Source organism: Myotis yumanensis, unplaced genomic scaffold, assembly GCF_028538775.1.
Source record: "Myotis yumanensis isolate MYYU_CA2020_CCGP unplaced genomic scaffold, mMyoYum1.0.hap1 SCAF_2, whole genome shotgun sequence".
Taxonomy (NCBI): Eukaryota; Metazoa; Chordata; class Mammalia; order Chiroptera; family Vespertilionidae; genus Myotis; species Myotis yumanensis.
The window spans coordinates 31,373,267-31,391,675 of NW_027223753.1; the positions used below are offsets into that span (position 1 = coordinate 31,373,267).

The window sequence follows — 18,409 nt, forward strand, 5'->3', positions numbered from 1 at the left end:
CTCAAGAAAAGGCATAAAGGTTTTTGACATTACCAAGGAATATTATGGACAGTAATAAAACCTTTGGCCTAAATGATGGATGTTTCATTCTTTTAAGGGAATATGTGGAACTTACAAAAATGTCACATTTCAGCCCTAGCTGGTTTGGCTCAGGCCTATGGACCGAAAAGTCCCAGGTTCAATTCTGGTCAAGGGCACATGCCTACACTGCAGGCTTGAGCCCCAGTAGGGGGCGTGCAGGAGGCAGTCAATCAATGACTCTATCTCCTCATTGATATTACTCTCTCCCTCTTCCTTCCTCTCTGAAATCAATAAAATATATTTTTAAATGTCACATTCCAAAGAAAAGTTGCTGTGCAGAAAAACTTGCTCTTTTCAACTTGATTAATGCTGCCTATGTTGTCATATAGAAAAGTCCAGGCACTCCTAGGAGGTAAACCTGTGTCAATTTCTTGAAAGTTACAAGATATTATGACACCCTACTTAACTAAAATCAAATATAGATGACACTCCAGTTAGATACTACTTGAGTTATGCTTACCTTATGTAAACACATCAATGAAAAAGAACAGGAATGTTAGCGTGCAAATGTTTTATTTACATACTTATTTAAATACTTATTTTCCTCAATGGAATGCTTATTGTAATACAGAATACAACTGCTTCCCTCCCCCCCCCCTTAATTGGTATCTTGTTAAATTTTGTTTTCGTGTTTACATACATAGGAAAACGTCTCTATAACAAGTTTTATAATTAAAGAGGAGACTCTGGGATTCAGTAACACTGCTGTGCCCATTAAAAGTGCCAGCAAATGGATATAAATATTACTGAAATTCATACTCCATATTAAACACATTTTTTCCCTTGCATGTTATTGTTAGGATTGGAAGAAAAAATGGTGATACTTACTGCAGAAATGCAATAGATATAATTTAATATTATGTATAAACATATTTTATACTCACACATACATAAATGTATAATTTGTTATAAAAATAACGCCCTAGCTGGTTTGGCTCACTGTATAGAGCGTCGGCCTGGGGACTGAAGGGTCCCAGGTTCGATTCCAGTCAAGGGCATGTACCTTGGTTGCAGGCTCATCCCCAGTAAGGGGTGTGCAGGAGGCAGCTGATCGATGCTTCTCTCTCATTGACGTTTCTAACTCTCTATCCCTCTCCCTTCCTCTCTGTAAAAAATCAATAAATATATTTAAAAAAAATAAATAAAACAATCAGGGATAGTAAATGTAGTCTTCACTGATTCCTTGATTATTTAATTTATGCTTACTTTCAATGCTCTACGCTCTATTACTTATGATTTAATGATTTCTGTGATCTTTTCTGTAAATAGTTTATTATCACTTCCAGAACATGATTGGGATTATCTTTTTATGGAAATCTACTCTTTCCAAATTCATTCTAATTCTTAGATTTCTCACCATGAAATCTGTATTTAATAAAGACATTTAATATCTAAGACTTTCTCATATTCATAACGTAAATATTACATATGAATTTTTTGATGCACAATAAGGTTTGACTTCTGGGAAAATGTTTTCCCACATTTGTTGCATTCATAGGGCTTTTCTCCTGTGTGAGTTATCTGATGTCTAAGGAGATGAGACTTCTTGATGAAGGCTTTGCCACATTCAATACATCCATAAGGTTTTTCTCCTGTGTGAATTCTTTGATGCGTAACAAGCACAGATGTGTTGCCAAAGGCTTTGCCGCATACAATACAATGGTAGGGTTTCTCTCCTGTATGAAATCTAGAGTGTTTATAAAGGGATGAACTATACCTGAAGGTTTTCCCACATTCCTTACATTCAAATGAGTTCTCCAGTGTATGAGATTTCACATGTTGAGTAAAGGAGGAGTTCCACGTGAATGATTTCCCACATTGACTGCATTCATAAGGTTTCTCTCCAGTGTGAAGTCTCTGGTGGACCATGAGCTGTGTTTTATGCATAAAAGCTTTCCCACAATCAATGCATACAAAGGGTCTCTCTCCATTATGAATTTTCTGGTGAGTTACAAGGTGTGCCTTCCTGCTATAGGCTTTCCCACAGTCATTGCATTCAAAGGGTTTTTTTCTTGTATGATTTTTTTCATGTCTAATTAAATGAAACTTCTTTTTGAAGACTTTCCCACAGTCCTTGCATTCATAAGGGCTTTCTCCATTATAACGTCTATTATAATTAAGTAAGTCTAAAGTAGGTTGCAAACTCTTCCCATGTGATTTGCCTTTATATGATATTTTTCTTGCATTTATATGATTTTTTCCAATATGATCTGTGCTCATATTATAACTATGGAGTCTCTCCATAGTCAGAATTTTAGTAAATGTGAACAAAACTGAATTCAAAAAATTGTCTTCGCTTTCCTGGTGCTTCTCTGATTCATCAATAAATGGGCAGTCAGCTTCTAAAAAGGAGTACAATGAAACATTACTGGTTAATTTTTTCTATCAATAGTTATAGAAAGAAACTTGTATGACTTCAAACCTAATCTCTCATTTTGAAACAAATCCTCTATTTGCCTTGCTCCTGAGCTTTAAGAATACTCTAAAAAGGAAATGGGAGCAGATGAATGACAGTAATGAGAACAGATGGCTCAACTTATGACTTGTGGGAAAACAGTAAAATAGGGATAAGGTTCAGTGAGTAGGATACAAGGGAAGTCAAAGGTTGCTCAACAAGGGTGCCTTGTTAGCTCACAGAATGAAGAGAGCCGATGAGGAAGCAAGATGGCGGCGATATAGGCAGACGCGTCCCAGGTCTTGTCCCGGAGCAAACGGAGTAAGCAGCTGAAACTAATAACACCCACCCCGAATTGGCAAATTTACTCAGCTGGTGAGACGGCTTGCAGCCTGGAAGGGCAGACCTCCCCTGGAAAGGTTAAAAACCAGGGATCTGGGCAGGAAAGTTTGCCAGACCTGAGCCCAGAGGGTCGGAGGGAGACCGCATGGCAGACAGCCGCGTCTCTTGGGACAGACACAGACCCTGACCAGGGTAAGGAGTTCCGCGGGTTTGCTGGCGCCAGGAGATTTGAGATTTGGATTTTGTGATTGCGGAGAACTGAGACTAAAGGGGGCATCCTGAGGAACTGATCAGACCGTGCAGTGCCCATAAGAGAGGAGCGTTTCCCAGACCATGCAGTGCTGGTAAGAGGAGCGTTTCCCAGACCGCAGATCCAAGCAACAGCAGCCCCCTGATCACCGCAGCCTCCTGATCACCACAGCCTCCTGATCACCACACCCTCTGTCTGTGGAACAGCAACTGTACGTGAAGCCTCCCCCCACCAGCCAGAAGAGCCAACACAGCTGTGAACAACACCCACCAGAGGAGCTGCTGCCAACTGGAAAGCAGCTGCTACCGCAACCGTCTGAGCAGCAACCACAACCCAAGGAGCCCCTGCCACCCAGGGAGCAGCCACTGAACACCTCAACATCTACATATGTCAGCGAGATCAAACATGGGTAGGCAAAGAAACCCCCAAAGGAAAGAAAAGGAGGACTCGCCAGAAAAGCAGCTAAGTGAGACAGAGATATGCAACATGACGGAAAAAGAATTCAGAATAAGGTTCCTAGAGTACATGCACCACATGTTCAAGAAGCAAGAAGAAACAGATGAAAAACTCAACTACTTATGCAAGAAGCTAGAAGAAACAGATGAAAAAATCAACAACTTAAGTAAGTCCCAAGAAGAAATGAAGAGTGACATAGCTTCAATAAAAAACTCCATTGAAAGTATCAACAGTAGACTGGGAGAAGCGGAGGACCGAATTAGTGAATTAGAAGACAAGGAAGCAAAACACACTCAAACTGTACGGCAAATGGAGAAAAAAATTAAAAGACAGGAGGAGAGCCTAAGGGAGCTTTGGGACAACATGAAACGAAACAACATACGAATAATAGGGGTGCCAGAACAACAGAAAGATGAACATGGATTAGAAAACCTATTCGAAGAAATAATATCAGAAAACTTCCCTGAGGTGGGGAAGAAAAAAGTCACACAAGCCCAGAGAGTCCCAAACAAGGTGAACCCGAAAAGACCCACACCAAGACACATCATAATTACCATGGCAAATGTTCAGGATAAAGAGAGAATCTTACAGGCTGCAAGAGAGAGACGGAAAGTAACATACAAGGGATCTCCCATTAGATTATCAAATGATTTCTCAACAGAAACACATCAGGCCAGAAAAGAATGGACGGAAATCTACAAAGTGATGCAAAGCAAAGGACTGAATCCAAGAATACTCTATCCAGCAAGGCTATCATTCAAAATTGAAGGGGAAATAAGAAGCTTCACAGACAAAAAAGGGCTAAGGGAGTTTATCACCACCAAGCCAGCAATGCAAGAAATGCTAAAGGGACTGGTGTAAAAAGAAGAAATATCAAGCTCAGAAAGAAAACAGCCACACACACACACACAAAAAGAAATGGCTACAAACAAATACCTTTCAATAATAACTTTAAATGTAAATGGACTAAATGCTCCAACCAAAAGACATCGAGTGGCTGAATGGATAAAAAAACATGACCCATACATCTGCTGTCTACAAGAGACCCACCTCATTAGAAGGGACTCACACAGACTGAAAGTGAAGGGATGGAAAAATATCTTTCACGCAAATGGAAAGGAAAAGAAAGCTGGGGTAGCAATACTTATATCTGACAAAGTACATCTCAAAGTGAAGGCCATAACCAGAGATAAGGAAGGCCACTTCATAATACTAAAGGGATCAATACAACAAGAAGATATAACCCTGGTAAACATATATGCACCCAATGCAGGAGCACCCACATACATAAGAAAACTTCTGGAAGATATCAGGGGAGAGATCAACAACAATACAATCATAGTAGGGGACTTTAATACACCACTGACATCACTGGATAAATCCGCTAGACAAAAACTCAGCAAAGAAACAGCAATCCTAAATGACTCACTAGATCAGATGGACTTAATTGACATCTTCAGAACACTTCACCCCACAGCTGCGGAATATACATTCCTCTCAGGTGCTCATGGGACATATTCAAAAATAGACCACATATTGGGTCACAAGCAAAGTCTCCACAAATTCAAGAAGATTGAAATCATAAAAAGCTTCTTCACAGACCACGATGGCATAATGTTAGAAATAAACTACAATAAAAACAACCCAAAATACTCAAACACTTGGAAGCTGAATAGCATGTTATTAAATATTGATTGGGTTACCGATGACATCAAAGAAGAAATTAAAAACATCCTGGACACTAATGACAATGAAAACACAACAATCCAAAACCTCTGGGACACAATGAAAGCAGTCCTGAGAGGGAAGTTTATAGCTCTACAGGCCTATCTCAAAAAACAAGAAAAAATGGTAGTCAATCATCTAACTCTACAACTCAAAGAATTAGAAAGAGAGCAACAAGAAAACCCCAGAGTGAGCAGAAGGAAGGAGATAATAAAGATTAGAGCAGAAATCAATGAAATAGAGACCAAAAAAACAATACAGAAAATCAATGAAACCAAGAGCTGGTTCTTTGAAAGGATAAACAAGATTGACAAACCCCTAGCCAGGCTCACCAAGAAGCAAAGAGAGAGGTCCCAAATAAACCAAATCAGAAATGATAGAGGCGAAATAACAACAGACCCCACAGAAATACAAATGATTGTTAAACAATACTACGAGCAACTCTACTCCAACAAACTGGACAACCTGGAGGAAATGGACAAATTCCTAGAAAAATACAACATTCCAAAACTCAATCAGGAAGAATCTAAAAACCTCAATAGGCCAATAACTATGGAAGAAATTGAAGCAGTCATCAGAAAGCTTCCAGCAAACAAAAGCCCAGGGCCAGACGGCTTCACAGGGGAGTTCTACCAAACATTCAAGGAAGAACTAAAACCTACCCTCCTCAGGCTACTACAAAAAATTCAAGAGGAAGGAACGCTTCCAAGCTCATTCTATGAAGCCAGCATCACCCTAATACCAAAACCAGGTAAAGACATCACAATGAAAGAGAATTACAGGCCAATATCCCTCATGAACATAGATGCCAAAATCCTCAACAAAATCTTAGCAAATCGGATCCAGCAGTACATCAGAAGGATCATACACCATGACCAAGTAGGATTCATCCCAGAGATGCAAGGATGGTACAACATCCGTAAATCAATAAATGTGATACATCACATAAACAAATTGAAAGAAAAAAACCACATGGTCATATCAATTGATGCAGAAAAAGCATTCGACAAAATCCAACACCCATTTTTGATAAAAACTCTCAGAAAGGTGGGAATAGAAGGATCATACCTCAACATAATAAAAGCCATATATGACAGGCCCACTGCCAACATCATACTCAATGGACAAAAACTAACACCATTTCCCCTAAGAACAGGAACAAGACAGGGATGCCCACTCTCACCACTCCTGTTCAACATAGTACTGGAAGTATTAGCCATTGCAATTAGGCAAGAAGAAGGAATAAAAGGCATCCAAATTGGAAAAGAGGAAGTAAAACTGTCCTTATTTGCAGATGACATGATATTATACATACAAAACCCTAGAGACTCCATCAAAAAGCTACTAGACTTAATACATGAATTTGGCAATGTAGCAGGATACAAAATTAACCCCAAGAAATCTGAGGCATTTCTATACACCAACAGTGAACTTTCAGAAAGGGAGATCAGAAAAACAATCCCATTTACCATCGCACCAAAAAAATTAAGATACCTAGGAATAAACTTAACTAAAGAGGTTAAAGACCTCTACTCAGAAAACTACAGGACGTTGAAAAAAGAGATAGAGGAAGACATAAACAGATGGAAGAACATACCATGTTCTTGGATTGGTAGAATCAACATCATTAAAATGTCCATACTACCCAAAGCAATCTATACATTCAACGCACTTCCCATTAAAATACCAATGGCCTTCTTCAAAGATCTAGAACGAACTCTCCAAAAATTCATCTGGAATAAAAAAAGACCCCGAATAGCTGCAACGATCCTGAGAAAGAACAAAGTAGGTGGGATCTCAATGCCAGATATCAAGCTGTATTACAAAGCCACTGTTCTCAAAACTGCCTGGTACTGGCACAAGAACAGACATATAGATCAGTGGAATAGAATAGAGAGTCCAGAAATTAGCCCGAACCAATATGCTCAATTAATTTTTGACAAAGGAGGCATGAACATACAATGGAGCCAAGATAGTCTCTTCAATAAATGGTGTTGGGAAAATTGGACAGACATATGCAAGAAAATGAAACTAGACCACCAACTTACACCATACACAAGAATAAACTCAAAATGGATAAAGGACTTAAATGTACGACAGGAAACCATAAAAATTCTAGAAGAATACAAAGGCAACAAAATCTCAGACATATGCCAAAACAATTTCTTCACTGATACAGCTCCTAGGGCAGTTGAAACTAAAGAGAAACTGAACAAATGGGACTACATCAAAATAAAAAGCTTCTGCACAGCAAAAGAAACCATCAACAAAACAACAAGAAAACCCACCTCGTGGGAAAACATATTTGCCAACGTCATATCGGATAAGGGCTTAATCTCCAAAATTTATAGGGAACTCATACAACTTAACAAAAAGAAGATAAACAATCCAATCAAAAAATGGGCAAAGGATCTAAATAGACACCTTTCAAAAGAGGACATTCAGAAAGCCAAGAGACATATGAAAACATGCTCAAAGTCACTAATCATCCGAGAGATGCAAATCAAAACAACAATGAGGTACCATCTCACACCTGTCAGAATGGCCATCATCAACAAATCAACAAACGACAAGTGCTGGAGAGGATGTGGAGAAAAAGGAACACTTGTGCACTGCTGGTGGGAATGCAGACTGGTGCAGCCACTATGGAAGGCAGTATGGAGGTTCCTCAAAAAATTGGAAATGGAACTCCCATTTGACCCTGTGATCCCACTACTAGGAATATATCCCAAGAAACCAGAAACACCTATCAGAAAGGATATATGCACCCAGATGTTCATAGCAGCACAATTCACCATAGCTAAGATCTGGAAACAGCCTAAGTGCCCATCAGTAGATGAATGGATTAGAAAACTGTGGTACATCTACACGATGGAATACTATGCTGCTGTTAAAAAGAAGGAACTCCTACCATTTGCAACATCATGGATGGAACTGGAGAGCATTATGCTAAGTGAAACAAGCCAGTCAATGAAGGAAAAATACCACATGATCTCACTCATTCATGGATAATAAAGACCATTACAAACTTTTGAACAATAATAGATACAGAGGCAGAGCTGCCTCAAACTGATTGTCAAACTGCAGTGGGAAGGCCAGAGAGAGTTGGGGGGCAGGAGGGAGGGGAGTAAGAGATCAACCGAAGGACTTGTATGCATGCATATAAGCATAACTAATGGACATAAGACACTGGGGGGTAAGGGAGGGTAGTGGTTTGTCAAGGGCGGGCGGGGGGAAAAAGGATACTTATGTAATACCCTTTGTAATACTTTAAGAGGAAAATAAAAAAAAAAAAAAAAAAAAAAAAAAAAAAAAAAAAAAAAAGAATGAAGAGAGCCATTGCGGAGATCGGATTAATGTAAAGGGGTCCAAGAGACAAGTGAGTTAAAGGAAAAAATATCAGAGGAAAAACTAGATTTGGAGGAGGCTGATCAGAATCACAGTCTTCACTACCTAATTTCTAGATTACCGTATTAGGATAGCTCCGTATTTCCCTCATTCACATCTCCTTTTCCTCTTAATCACCTGGCACAATGTCACTTTCCTTCAGGAATATTCTTATATCTCTAGTACTCTAACCCCATCCAAACTAGAACTGAGAGAGATCTGTAGACAGGGTTCCAACTTAACTATAGCTGGGATTCATTCCCCCATATACTTACTTGTAAGCACAGGAACACAAATATCCAAACGGGTCATTCTAGGCAAGTTATCTTTAGCCCAAGCATAGATTCTGTCTGCATGCTATCATTTTTATTCTGGCTGGATTTCTATATATATGAAAACTATGTCATATTTGTATTTGACAAGACCTGTTTTTACATCCTATTTTAATCTGCCTAACAAACTAATCCCCAGAAAGCCGCCTTGGTCCTGAAGTCACCCCATAAATCCCAAATCCATTGCTCCATTTTATAAAAGAAGAAAAAAAAGATAAAAACAGAAAGAGGGGGTTATAATTCCCTGTTTCTGAGATTCCTTCCATGTGGAGTTTTAGCACAAAACCCTTAGCCTCTTGCTCCATGCCTTATCTTTCTCTATGGAGCTAGACTGAGTAGTAAGCTATCGATATTAAGACACATGTCTTTATAGAGTGGTTCTAAGTATGGGTATTGGGTTTCCGTCTTCTCTCTCTTCAAGCAATGGGAAGCAGCGTCCTGTGTTACCTCAATCAACAATAACCAACTGAAAATTCCAGGATAATTAGTCTGATGAACAAACTATGAGATATAATGAGTTCACTCATGGTATCTAAGCATGTATTCTTCTAGTCCTCAACAAAGACCTTCTGTTCCAAGGATTCTACTTTTTAAAAAATGTTTTTATTGATTTGAGAGAGAGAGAGAAGGAAGAGGGTAGAGAGATAGGAACATTGATGATGAGAAAAACATCAATGGGCTACCTCCTGTATGCCCCCTTCTGGGTATCGAGCCCACAACTTGGGCATGTGCCCTGACTGGGAATCAAACCAATAACCTCTTGGTTCGTGGATCGACACTCAATGGCTGACCACACTGACAGGGCTGTTCCAAGGATTCTAGACTCTACATAACTACAATCTTTTGCCCCCCTTCATCCACTCTCATCCTATCTAGTACTTAGATATTTTTAGGGAGGAGCCATTGTTCCATGACCTCAAAAAGAGACTCCTCCAATCCTTGAATACTTTAAACTTTTAAGCTCCATTTCTCTGAATATCTAAGATAGTCACTGCTGCTTCCTAAATCATGCATTTTGACAATTAACTAGAACAAAACTGCAATGTTATCATGCACTGAACAAATGTTCCACACTCAACTTATATTTTACATGGCTATGTTTTGCCTTTTCAACTACAATTTACATACCTGGAAAAAGGCAATAGGTTTTTTTTTTTCTTTCTTTCTTTCTTTGAATGTTTCTCAGGAAATAACAAAAAGCTTTCTTGAAAGAAAGAATAAGAAATATCTCCACAATGCCTGACTTTACAACAATGAATTAATGAAATGTTCACTAAATATCCATTATGTGCTCAACAATGATAAAGAAGGAAAAACTGATAGTCTTTCTCTTCAGGGTGTTATCGTAAGAAAACATGCCTTAGAAGCCATAGGGCTTTTAAGGATTAATATTATCCCTATCTTATAAATAAAATTGTGCTACAAAGTAATTAGGCTAGACAGTGATTGGTGGAATAAGACTTCAAAAATCCACACAATCTGACTACCCTCTAAGATAAGCATGTCAAACTCGTGGCCCACAACGAATATTTTTGTGGCCCAGCCAATATAACGGTATGTAAGAAGCATTTTAATAAAAATTTCGTAACTTAATTTTTACAATATCCTGTTATACATAATTATTGATAACAAACTACAACATTCACTAATGACTGATTACTATAATCATGTTGCATTCATTTCCCTTACGCACCTTACGCACATGCGCACCATTTCTCTCCACTAATACTAGCAGCAAACATTTTAGCAGCAGATTGCTATGTCATTAGTCTTGTACTGACTTGTTTGGTGTGCGCAACAGGAAATATTTCGCTTTCAGGTAACAAGAAAAATAGGTTTACTTGCATTACGCTTATTAATTTTTGCAGTTATTCAGTGTCTGGTAAGTTAATGTTCAAGGAAAAATATTAATTTTTATTAAAATGTTCTATTATTTTAACGATTACTCATTTATTTCAGCCCTTTGTATTCAGCATGTCTCTATAGAAATAAACCTACGTTTCTATGAAAATTGAAGCTTTTGTTTCTTTTGCAGCCCACATAAACTTAAACCTTGTTTATTTGGCCTGTATTAGTCTTTGAATTTGACATGCTTGCTCTAAGAATTAGATGTATGGAAAAGATCTGTGATCATGTTGGGGAGGGAAGGAGAATGACAATTTTAGGAATTAAGAGACCAAAGCAAGGATCTAGAAGCAGGCAGTGTGAGAAGCCAGAGTAGAGAGGAGAGGGCCATCCTTTGTACAAGAGCTGAGCAAAGAGAAAGAGCAGCTATGTGGGGAGAGAGAAAATGGAAGTGTCATTTGGGGACCTGATGATGTTATGTCAAGTGTTTCCAGTCACTTCCAAATGTGTGTGGCTTCTAAGAGATGCTTCCTGAAAAGTGTTTCAAAGGTGCCTGTCCCTCACTGAGCAATTCCAAAGACTCCCACCTACCTAGTTTTCTCTCACTCACCTGGGTGGCTCCAATGTGGGTTCTCTCCCTCCACCACCTGCAGCTCTTGTCCTTGCTGCATCTTGACGATCACTTTTGTTTTGGTAACTGCACCCCCTGTTCATGGGAAACAACACAGAACTGGGAACAAGGTGCTAGGGACAAACAACTACCTCACAACTCAGGTCTGCCTCCTTGAGTCTCAGGGCCTGTAAAGGATGACAAACAGTCTTTAGAACAGAAAGACTCTCCCCCTCCATTTGGGAGGTAGAAGCATAAACACACTGACCCTCAAAGAGGATGACGAATCTTTGATCACTAAAACTCAGGGTCAAACCTACTAAAGCTTCAGAATGCTCACAGCTTTCACAAGTCTTCAGGAAGGGCACTATTCATGCATTCTGAGTTACGATGAGAAGTTACCACCCACTGTCCTTACCCACTGAGATGAGGTTTCTAAAGTTCTCCAACATCACATCCCAATATAAGGTCCTCTGATCACAGTCAAGCAGCTGCCACTCCTCTGAGGTGAAGTCCACAGCCACATCCTGGAATGTCACTGATCCCTGTAATAGCACATTGATCTTCAAACTAAAGTGTGAATCACTTGGGACTTCCAAGAGAATCATGTCAGCTTCTTATCGTCATATGTTCACTGTTGAATTTCCAGAAAGTTATATATGGTAACTACTGCATGTTTGATTCAGACATAGACTGTGATAAAAACAAAAATCATACTTAAAATATTCAACTAGTGCCAGGACAATTCAATGAGGACGAGTATAGTCTTTTTAACAGATGTTGTTGGGACAACTGGATATACACAGGCAAAAGAATGAAGTTGGATAACTCTTCCACACACACCTCACATCATATACAAAAATAAACTAAAATGGGTGAGAGACTTAAATGTAAGAGCTAAAACTAAAATTCTTAGAAGAAAAGATAGGAGTAAATCTTCGTGAACTTGGATTAGCCAGTGGTTTCTTAAATATGACAGAAAAAGTGCAAGTGACAGAAGAAAAAATAGGTAAGTTGTAATTCATCAAAATTTTAAAAGGACACCATCAAGAAAATGAAAAGACAACACAGAATGGGAGGAAATATTTCCAAACCATATATCTAATGAGAGATTTATATCTAGAATATAAAAAGAACTCTTATAACGCAACAATAAAGAGATAACCCAATTTAAAAATAGGCAAAGGATTTGAACAGACATTTCTACAAAGACATATATAATCCATAAGCACATGAAAAGATGCTCAACATCATTAGTCATTAGTAAAATGCAAATCAAAACCACAATGAGTATCACTTCACACCCACTAGAATGGCTAAAATTAAAGACAGACAATGACAGGTGTTAGCAAGGATGTGAAGAAACTAGAACTCTCATACATTGCTGGTGGGATTGTAAAATTGTGCAGCCACTAAGGAAAACAGCTTGGCAGTTCCGCAAAAGTTAACCATAGAGTTACCATATGATCCAACAATTCCTCACAGGCATATACCCAAGAGAATTAAAAATACATGCCCACACAAAAACCTGTGCACAACTGTTCAAGCAGAATTATTAATAGCCAAAAGGTGAATTCAATATGGATATTCATAAATTAATGGATTGATAAACAATATAGCATCGTGTGCAATAAAAAGCTATCTATAAAATAGAAGAAAATATTGTGTGAGGTGAAGAAGTTAGTTACAAATGATCACATATTGTATGATTCCATTTGTATAAAATGTTCAGAATAGGTGAATCCATAGAAAAAGTAAGTAACTAGCCTATCTGTGTAGGTTTAAGTACACTATATCATGTTCACACAATGACAAAATTGCCTAATGGCACATTTCTCAGTCGTAAGTGGTGCATGACTATAAAGTTAAACAGATTAATCCATACTTTCCTATATAACAGAATAGCCAATAAGAAAATATGCTGGAAAATATCTATACTATTCTTAATAGCCATACAAACACACACACACACACACACACACACACACACACCAATAAAAGGGAAACATGCAAATTGGTATCACTCTGCTACGCCCATCAGCCAATCAGAGCACTATGCAAATTAACCCAACAAAGATGGCAGTTAATTTGCATACGCAGGCATGTAGCGAAGACTGAAGGCTCCAGCCGGAGTGAAGACTGAAGACTGAAGAGGCTTGGCTTCTTCACTGCGGCCGGACCAAAGTCCTGGGTCCCGGGTGCCGGAGGAAAACCGGTGCCAGCAGCCAGGAGAAGAAAGGCCTATTGTGCAAATCTTCGTTCAATGGGCTTCTAGTATATATATAAAAGCCAAGCGACCGGAATGAACAGAATGACCAGTTGCTATGACACACACTGCGGCTGGCCAACCTCCTGCGGCCTCTCCCCGCCGCCAGCCCGGCCCCCAATCACCCACTACCGATAGGGGGCGGGGCCGGCTGGCTGACCTCCCGCAGCCCCTCCCCCCAGCCAGCTCAGCCCCCAGTTGGCCCACCCCAATCAGGGCAGGCCAGCCGGACCCCACCCGTGCACGAATTTGTGCACCAGGCCTCTAGTGTAAGAATAACCATTACAGCCTGGCGGCATAGCTCAGTGGTTGAGCATCAACCTATGAACCAGGAGGTCACAGTTTGATTCTCAATCAGGGAACATGCCCAGGTTGAGGGCTTGATCCCCAGTGTGGGGTGTGCAGGAGGCATCGGATCAATGATTCTCTCTCATCATTGTTATTTCTCTCTCTCTCTCTCTTTCTCTCTTCCTCTCTGAAGTAAATAAAAAAAAATATATATATATTTTAAAAAGAATAAACATTACAAAAAATGTACAAGAAATACAATAATAAAACTATAAAACTGTAATGAAGAACCTACAAGAAAATTTAAATAAATGAAGGACTCATTATTGAAAAGTCATTCTCTCCAAAGTAATCTAAAAGTGTAATTCAATCACAACAAAAATACTTAATACACACTCCTTTAGGGACTTTGACAATCTCATTTTAAAATGCACAAGAAAGAGAAAATGATCAAGAATAGCTGGAAACCCTGAAAAAGGTACAAGGGTACCTTTTACTTATTTTTCTGGATAAACATTATAAGGGTTTATATAGAGCTGCTTGGCACTGTGTTCTCTGTTTACTCTAGGGAACATTCTAAGAATGGCATAGGAAATATGATATTATATTTTTCATTGGGTTCTTGCTATAAATGTTTTTAGTATTATCTCTATGAAAGTCCATTAGAAGATACTTTCTTCAAAGAACTGTGCCAGGAAAACCTTTATTTACCTGGGGAACTATTTTGCTTTATCCTCACAGACAAAGCCAATACTTTAACTGGTTGGTTATCCACTTTCTATGATGGTCAGAAATATTGAGCACACAAATGCAACTCAAATTTATTCCAGCTATGTGCAAACCCTGTGACCTGAATATCAACTTACCTATTTTCTAAATTTCCTTTTGGACCTAATCTACATTTTCCCTGACTATACATTTCCTTTTTATATGGACTTTTGAGAGATTTAAATGACTGAATAAAGGAATTTCTTACCTGGAAGTTAATCATCTTCTGCAACTCTTGCACAGAGATCTATGAAAGTAAAAATTAGGAAGTAAATAGAAGAATATGTAAAACCAGGACTGCAATGTAGAACCCTGCTCTATCAGAATGGAAGCACCCACTCTGCAGCCTCCGAGAATGCCACCTACTGGGAGAATGTTTCTAGCAAGTCAGAAAAGCCCCTATTTTATCAGCACCGATGTCTACTTGTGATTCTGTTATGGATATATGGATGTTATACATTCCTACTGAACTAAGAGCAGGTTGTTTAACCTTTGAACCAGTGGCATGTTTCCCCCCCTGAAATGTATCCTAAGAAAATAATAATAAACGAGTTAAAAGACTAACTAAAAACCTGGTCTCTGATGCTCAGTGTCTCTTGAAGTCATTCCTTGTTGTGATTCTCTGGTGTCTACTCTGAAGTTGGTGTAAGAGATCTCAAATTAGGTTGACTTTATTGAGAAGGCTAAATCCAAAGACCCAGGAACTTTTTTTTTTTTTTTAAAGCAGTTTAGACTCCAAACTGTTTCTCTCTCTCTCCTCACCTCCACCCCCTCTGGAAACTCACCATCTCCTATGAATGCAGTCTGGGCTTTTTCCAATTCTAACCAGTACATCTGGGGCCCTAGAAAGACTAAAATGTGCAAGAGGGAGTCACAGCTTTATTTACATAATCTTCACTTAGAAGATCTGTAGATTCACCTAGTGCCCCTTAAAAAATGCCAACAAATCGAAATTTACTCAATATTCACTGCTCAAATATTTCAAAAGAAGAATAAATCCAACTCTTTGTTTTTTTTTTGCAGGGTGCTATCTTCTGAAAAAGAATGACATTTGGAGAAGGCTCATCTGGATTTAAATCTCAGCTCTTCCACTCACTAAGCTATAGGAGTCCAGCCAAGTCACTTCACCTCTCTCAGCTTTAGTTAATTCATGCCGTAAAATAAAGATAAGTTACTTCAAGCAATGGTTGTGTGAGAATACACAGTTTCTCCAGAAACGCTTTCTTCCCAGATCCCCTGACACGGTTTAACATTTCCTACTGCAGGCTCTGGTGGGGCCAAAGGTGCTCCTGTAACCAAGAAAGGTGGTTTGATGCAGACTCCTTCCTACACAGTGAGCTTTACCAGCGAAGGCAGGAATGCAAACTAAGTTTGCCCCTGCCCCTGCCCCTGCCCCTGCCCCTGCCCCAGCCGGGATCTAGGAACCCACTGAGGGGCGGTCGGAGCCCTGCGCTTGCTCTCTCTGAACTACTCAGAACCCGAACGCACACAAACACCAAGTGACCGCGTGCGCGGACGGCTGAGTTTATCTTCGGTTGGGGAAGCCAATAACCCAGCGCCTGCCTTTGTCCCCGCCCTCCCTGAGTCCCGCACGGTCGTGCCCGTCAGCCTCTCACCTCTCCGCTCCCACTCCGGCTCGCTCCAAGTCCTACATCAGTTTACAGAGACCGCCCAGAGACTCGGGAGCAACACCCACTGTCACTCACACTACGCGGATGCGAAGATTACCGAAGGCTGGCTACCTCCCCACCGTGCGTACGCGGAAGTAACAGCCCACCTAGAGTTCCCAGGCTCCCCCGCGGTGTAGGCCACCCATCCGAGACTACATTTCCCATAAGGCACGTGGAGCTAGTTTCCGGAAAACCTCTGCTATTTCCACCTCACTTGGGGTAAATTCCAGGGTTGGTATCTCTGGGACCGCCTTGAGAGCCATGCTCATTTTTTAAAGTGTGGGGATCACTCTGGCTGCGAGTATAACCCGATGTCCTGACCCCCGGGTAGTATCAGGGTGCCTGATCAGGCGGGGACCCTAGGTGGTCGCTTGGTCCTCTAAGTTCTTGTTACCTATTGGTTACCTCCCTTGGTTAAATGCCCAGGCTTTGGCTGTTTGCCTGAACATGGGTAGGGTCCACATCTCAAAATGGGGTCAGTTATGCTAACTCCAAGCTCTCCACAAAAAAAGCAGGTGTTCATATAATTTTTATTTAAAAATATAGACATCAGAATTTTTAAATACTGGAAAATCTAAATCAGCAGTATGCTAAGAGAATAATTTACCCTGACTCAAATTTGGTTTCTTCTAGCAATGCAGTAGCTTAGGTCAGGGAAATGAAGAGGACCCAACAAAGAAGACTGAGAATGAATAATCCGTGAGATAGATGGAAAAGTAGGAGAGTTAGGATCTGAAAAATCAAGGGAAGAAAACATTCCAAGAAGGGAGTAATCCGCTGTGTTCAATGTTACTGATAGGTCAACTAGGATGAGAACTAAGAACTGATCATTGAATTTAGCAACATGAAAGTTGTTGAAACAGGCCGTTTTGACATAGTGGTGGAAGTTTGATAAGAGTGGGATAAAAGGATGAGAGAGGAAGTGGAGAAAGCAAGTATAGACAATACTTTTAAAAGTTTTGCTTTTTAAAGATGAACAGAAAAGTAAAGCTGTCTTTGCATGTGGCTAATGGGTCCAGAATTTTTAAAAATTGCTTTGAGAGAGACATAAAAAATGTGGACTTGTTCCACTTATTTATGAATTCATTGGTTGATTCCTGTATGTGCCCTGGCCGAGGATCCAACTGCAGCCTTGACGTCAAGAGGACCTCTAATCAACTGAGTTACCAGGCCAGGGCCAGATTTTTTTTTTTTTTAAGATGGAAGAAATTACAGTATGTTTGTTTTCTAATATCAAATGATACAGTAGAGAGGGGAAAACTGACAACACAGTAAAGGACAGTTGCAGGAGGAAAGTCTTTGAGGAGAGAAGGGATGGATTCCAGTATACAATCATAAGGATCGATTATAAGAGTGTGTACAATTCATCCATTGAAATAAAAGGGGAGGCAGAGTTCATGGATACAGATGCAGATGGGCAGACAGATTTGGTGGTGAGAGAAATAGGATTTCCTCTTATGAGTGCTTCTATTTTCTCAGTGAAATAGAAAGCTGAAAGTGAAGATAGGAAGGTATTGGAGGTTGGGGAGCTGTGATGAACCCAGAGAGGGAAGGCATGAAAGCTCTGTATCCTTCCCCCTACACTTTGCCCTTATGCATCTCTTCTATCTGGCTGTTCCTATATTATATTTCTTTGTAATAAACTGATAATCTAGTAAGTACAATGTTTCTCTGAGTTCTGTGAGCCACTTTATCGAATTAGTTGAACATGAGGAGGGGATCATTGGATCCTCCAATCTATAACCTATAGGTCAGAAGCACAGGTGACAACCTAGACTTGCAATTATTATCTGATATGGAGGGGGAGGGGGAAATTGTAGGACTGAGCACTTTACCTGTATAATCTGACACTATTACCAGGTAGATAGTGTCAGAATTGAGCTGAATTGTAGGATATTCAGTTGGTGTCAGAGAATTGGTTGGTGATGGAGAAAAAAAATCACAAACTCATTGGAAATGGTCTGAGTGTAATTTTAGTTTTGTTCATGACATTG

At 39.7% G+C, this 18,409-nt stretch overlaps 1 protein-coding gene across 5 annotated transcripts; it reads right to left on the bottom strand.

Annotated features, from left to right (window-relative positions):
• Nucleotides 1-606: 606 nt before the first annotated feature.
• ZNF684 (zinc finger protein 684) lies at nucleotides 607-16,495 on the bottom strand. 5 transcript variants are annotated; one of them, XM_070405035.1, is made up of 6 exons: nucleotides 16,362-16,492; nucleotides 15,531-15,596; nucleotides 14,954-14,992; nucleotides 11,842-11,968; nucleotides 11,424-11,519; nucleotides 607-2,423 (listed from the first exon to the last, which is right to left on the bottom strand). In XM_070405035.1, exons 2-6 carry the CDS (start codon nucleotides 15,531-15,533, stop codon nucleotides 1,504-1,506), a joined length of 1,185 nt encoding a protein of 394 aa, XP_070261136.1. In that variant the 5' UTR covers nucleotides 15,534-15,596; nucleotides 16,362-16,492; the 3' UTR covers nucleotides 607-1,503. The 5 variants fall into 5 exon arrangements, with proteins under 5 accessions (XP_070261136.1, XP_070261137.1, XP_070261139.1 ...); XM_070405036.1 differs by having other exon boundaries at nucleotides 16,452-16,474; XM_070405038.1 differs by lacking the exon at nucleotides 15,531-15,596 and having other exon boundaries at nucleotides 16,452-16,495.
• Nucleotides 16,496-18,409: the final 1,914 nt, after the last annotated feature.

What these genes read in the sequence shown, in the direction of transcription:
- ZNF684 (XM_070405035.1), bottom strand. An exon ending in TAGAAACCTCATCTCAGTGG is followed by an intron (nt 11,520 to 11,841) that starts GTAAGGACAGTG and finishes TCCCATGAACAG; the next exon opens with GGGGTGCAGTTACCAAAACA. An exon ending in CCCACATTGGAGCCACCCAG is followed by an intron (nt 2,424 to 11,423) that starts GTGAGTGAGAGA and finishes ACTCCTTTTTAG; the next exon opens with AAGCTGACTGCCCATTTATT.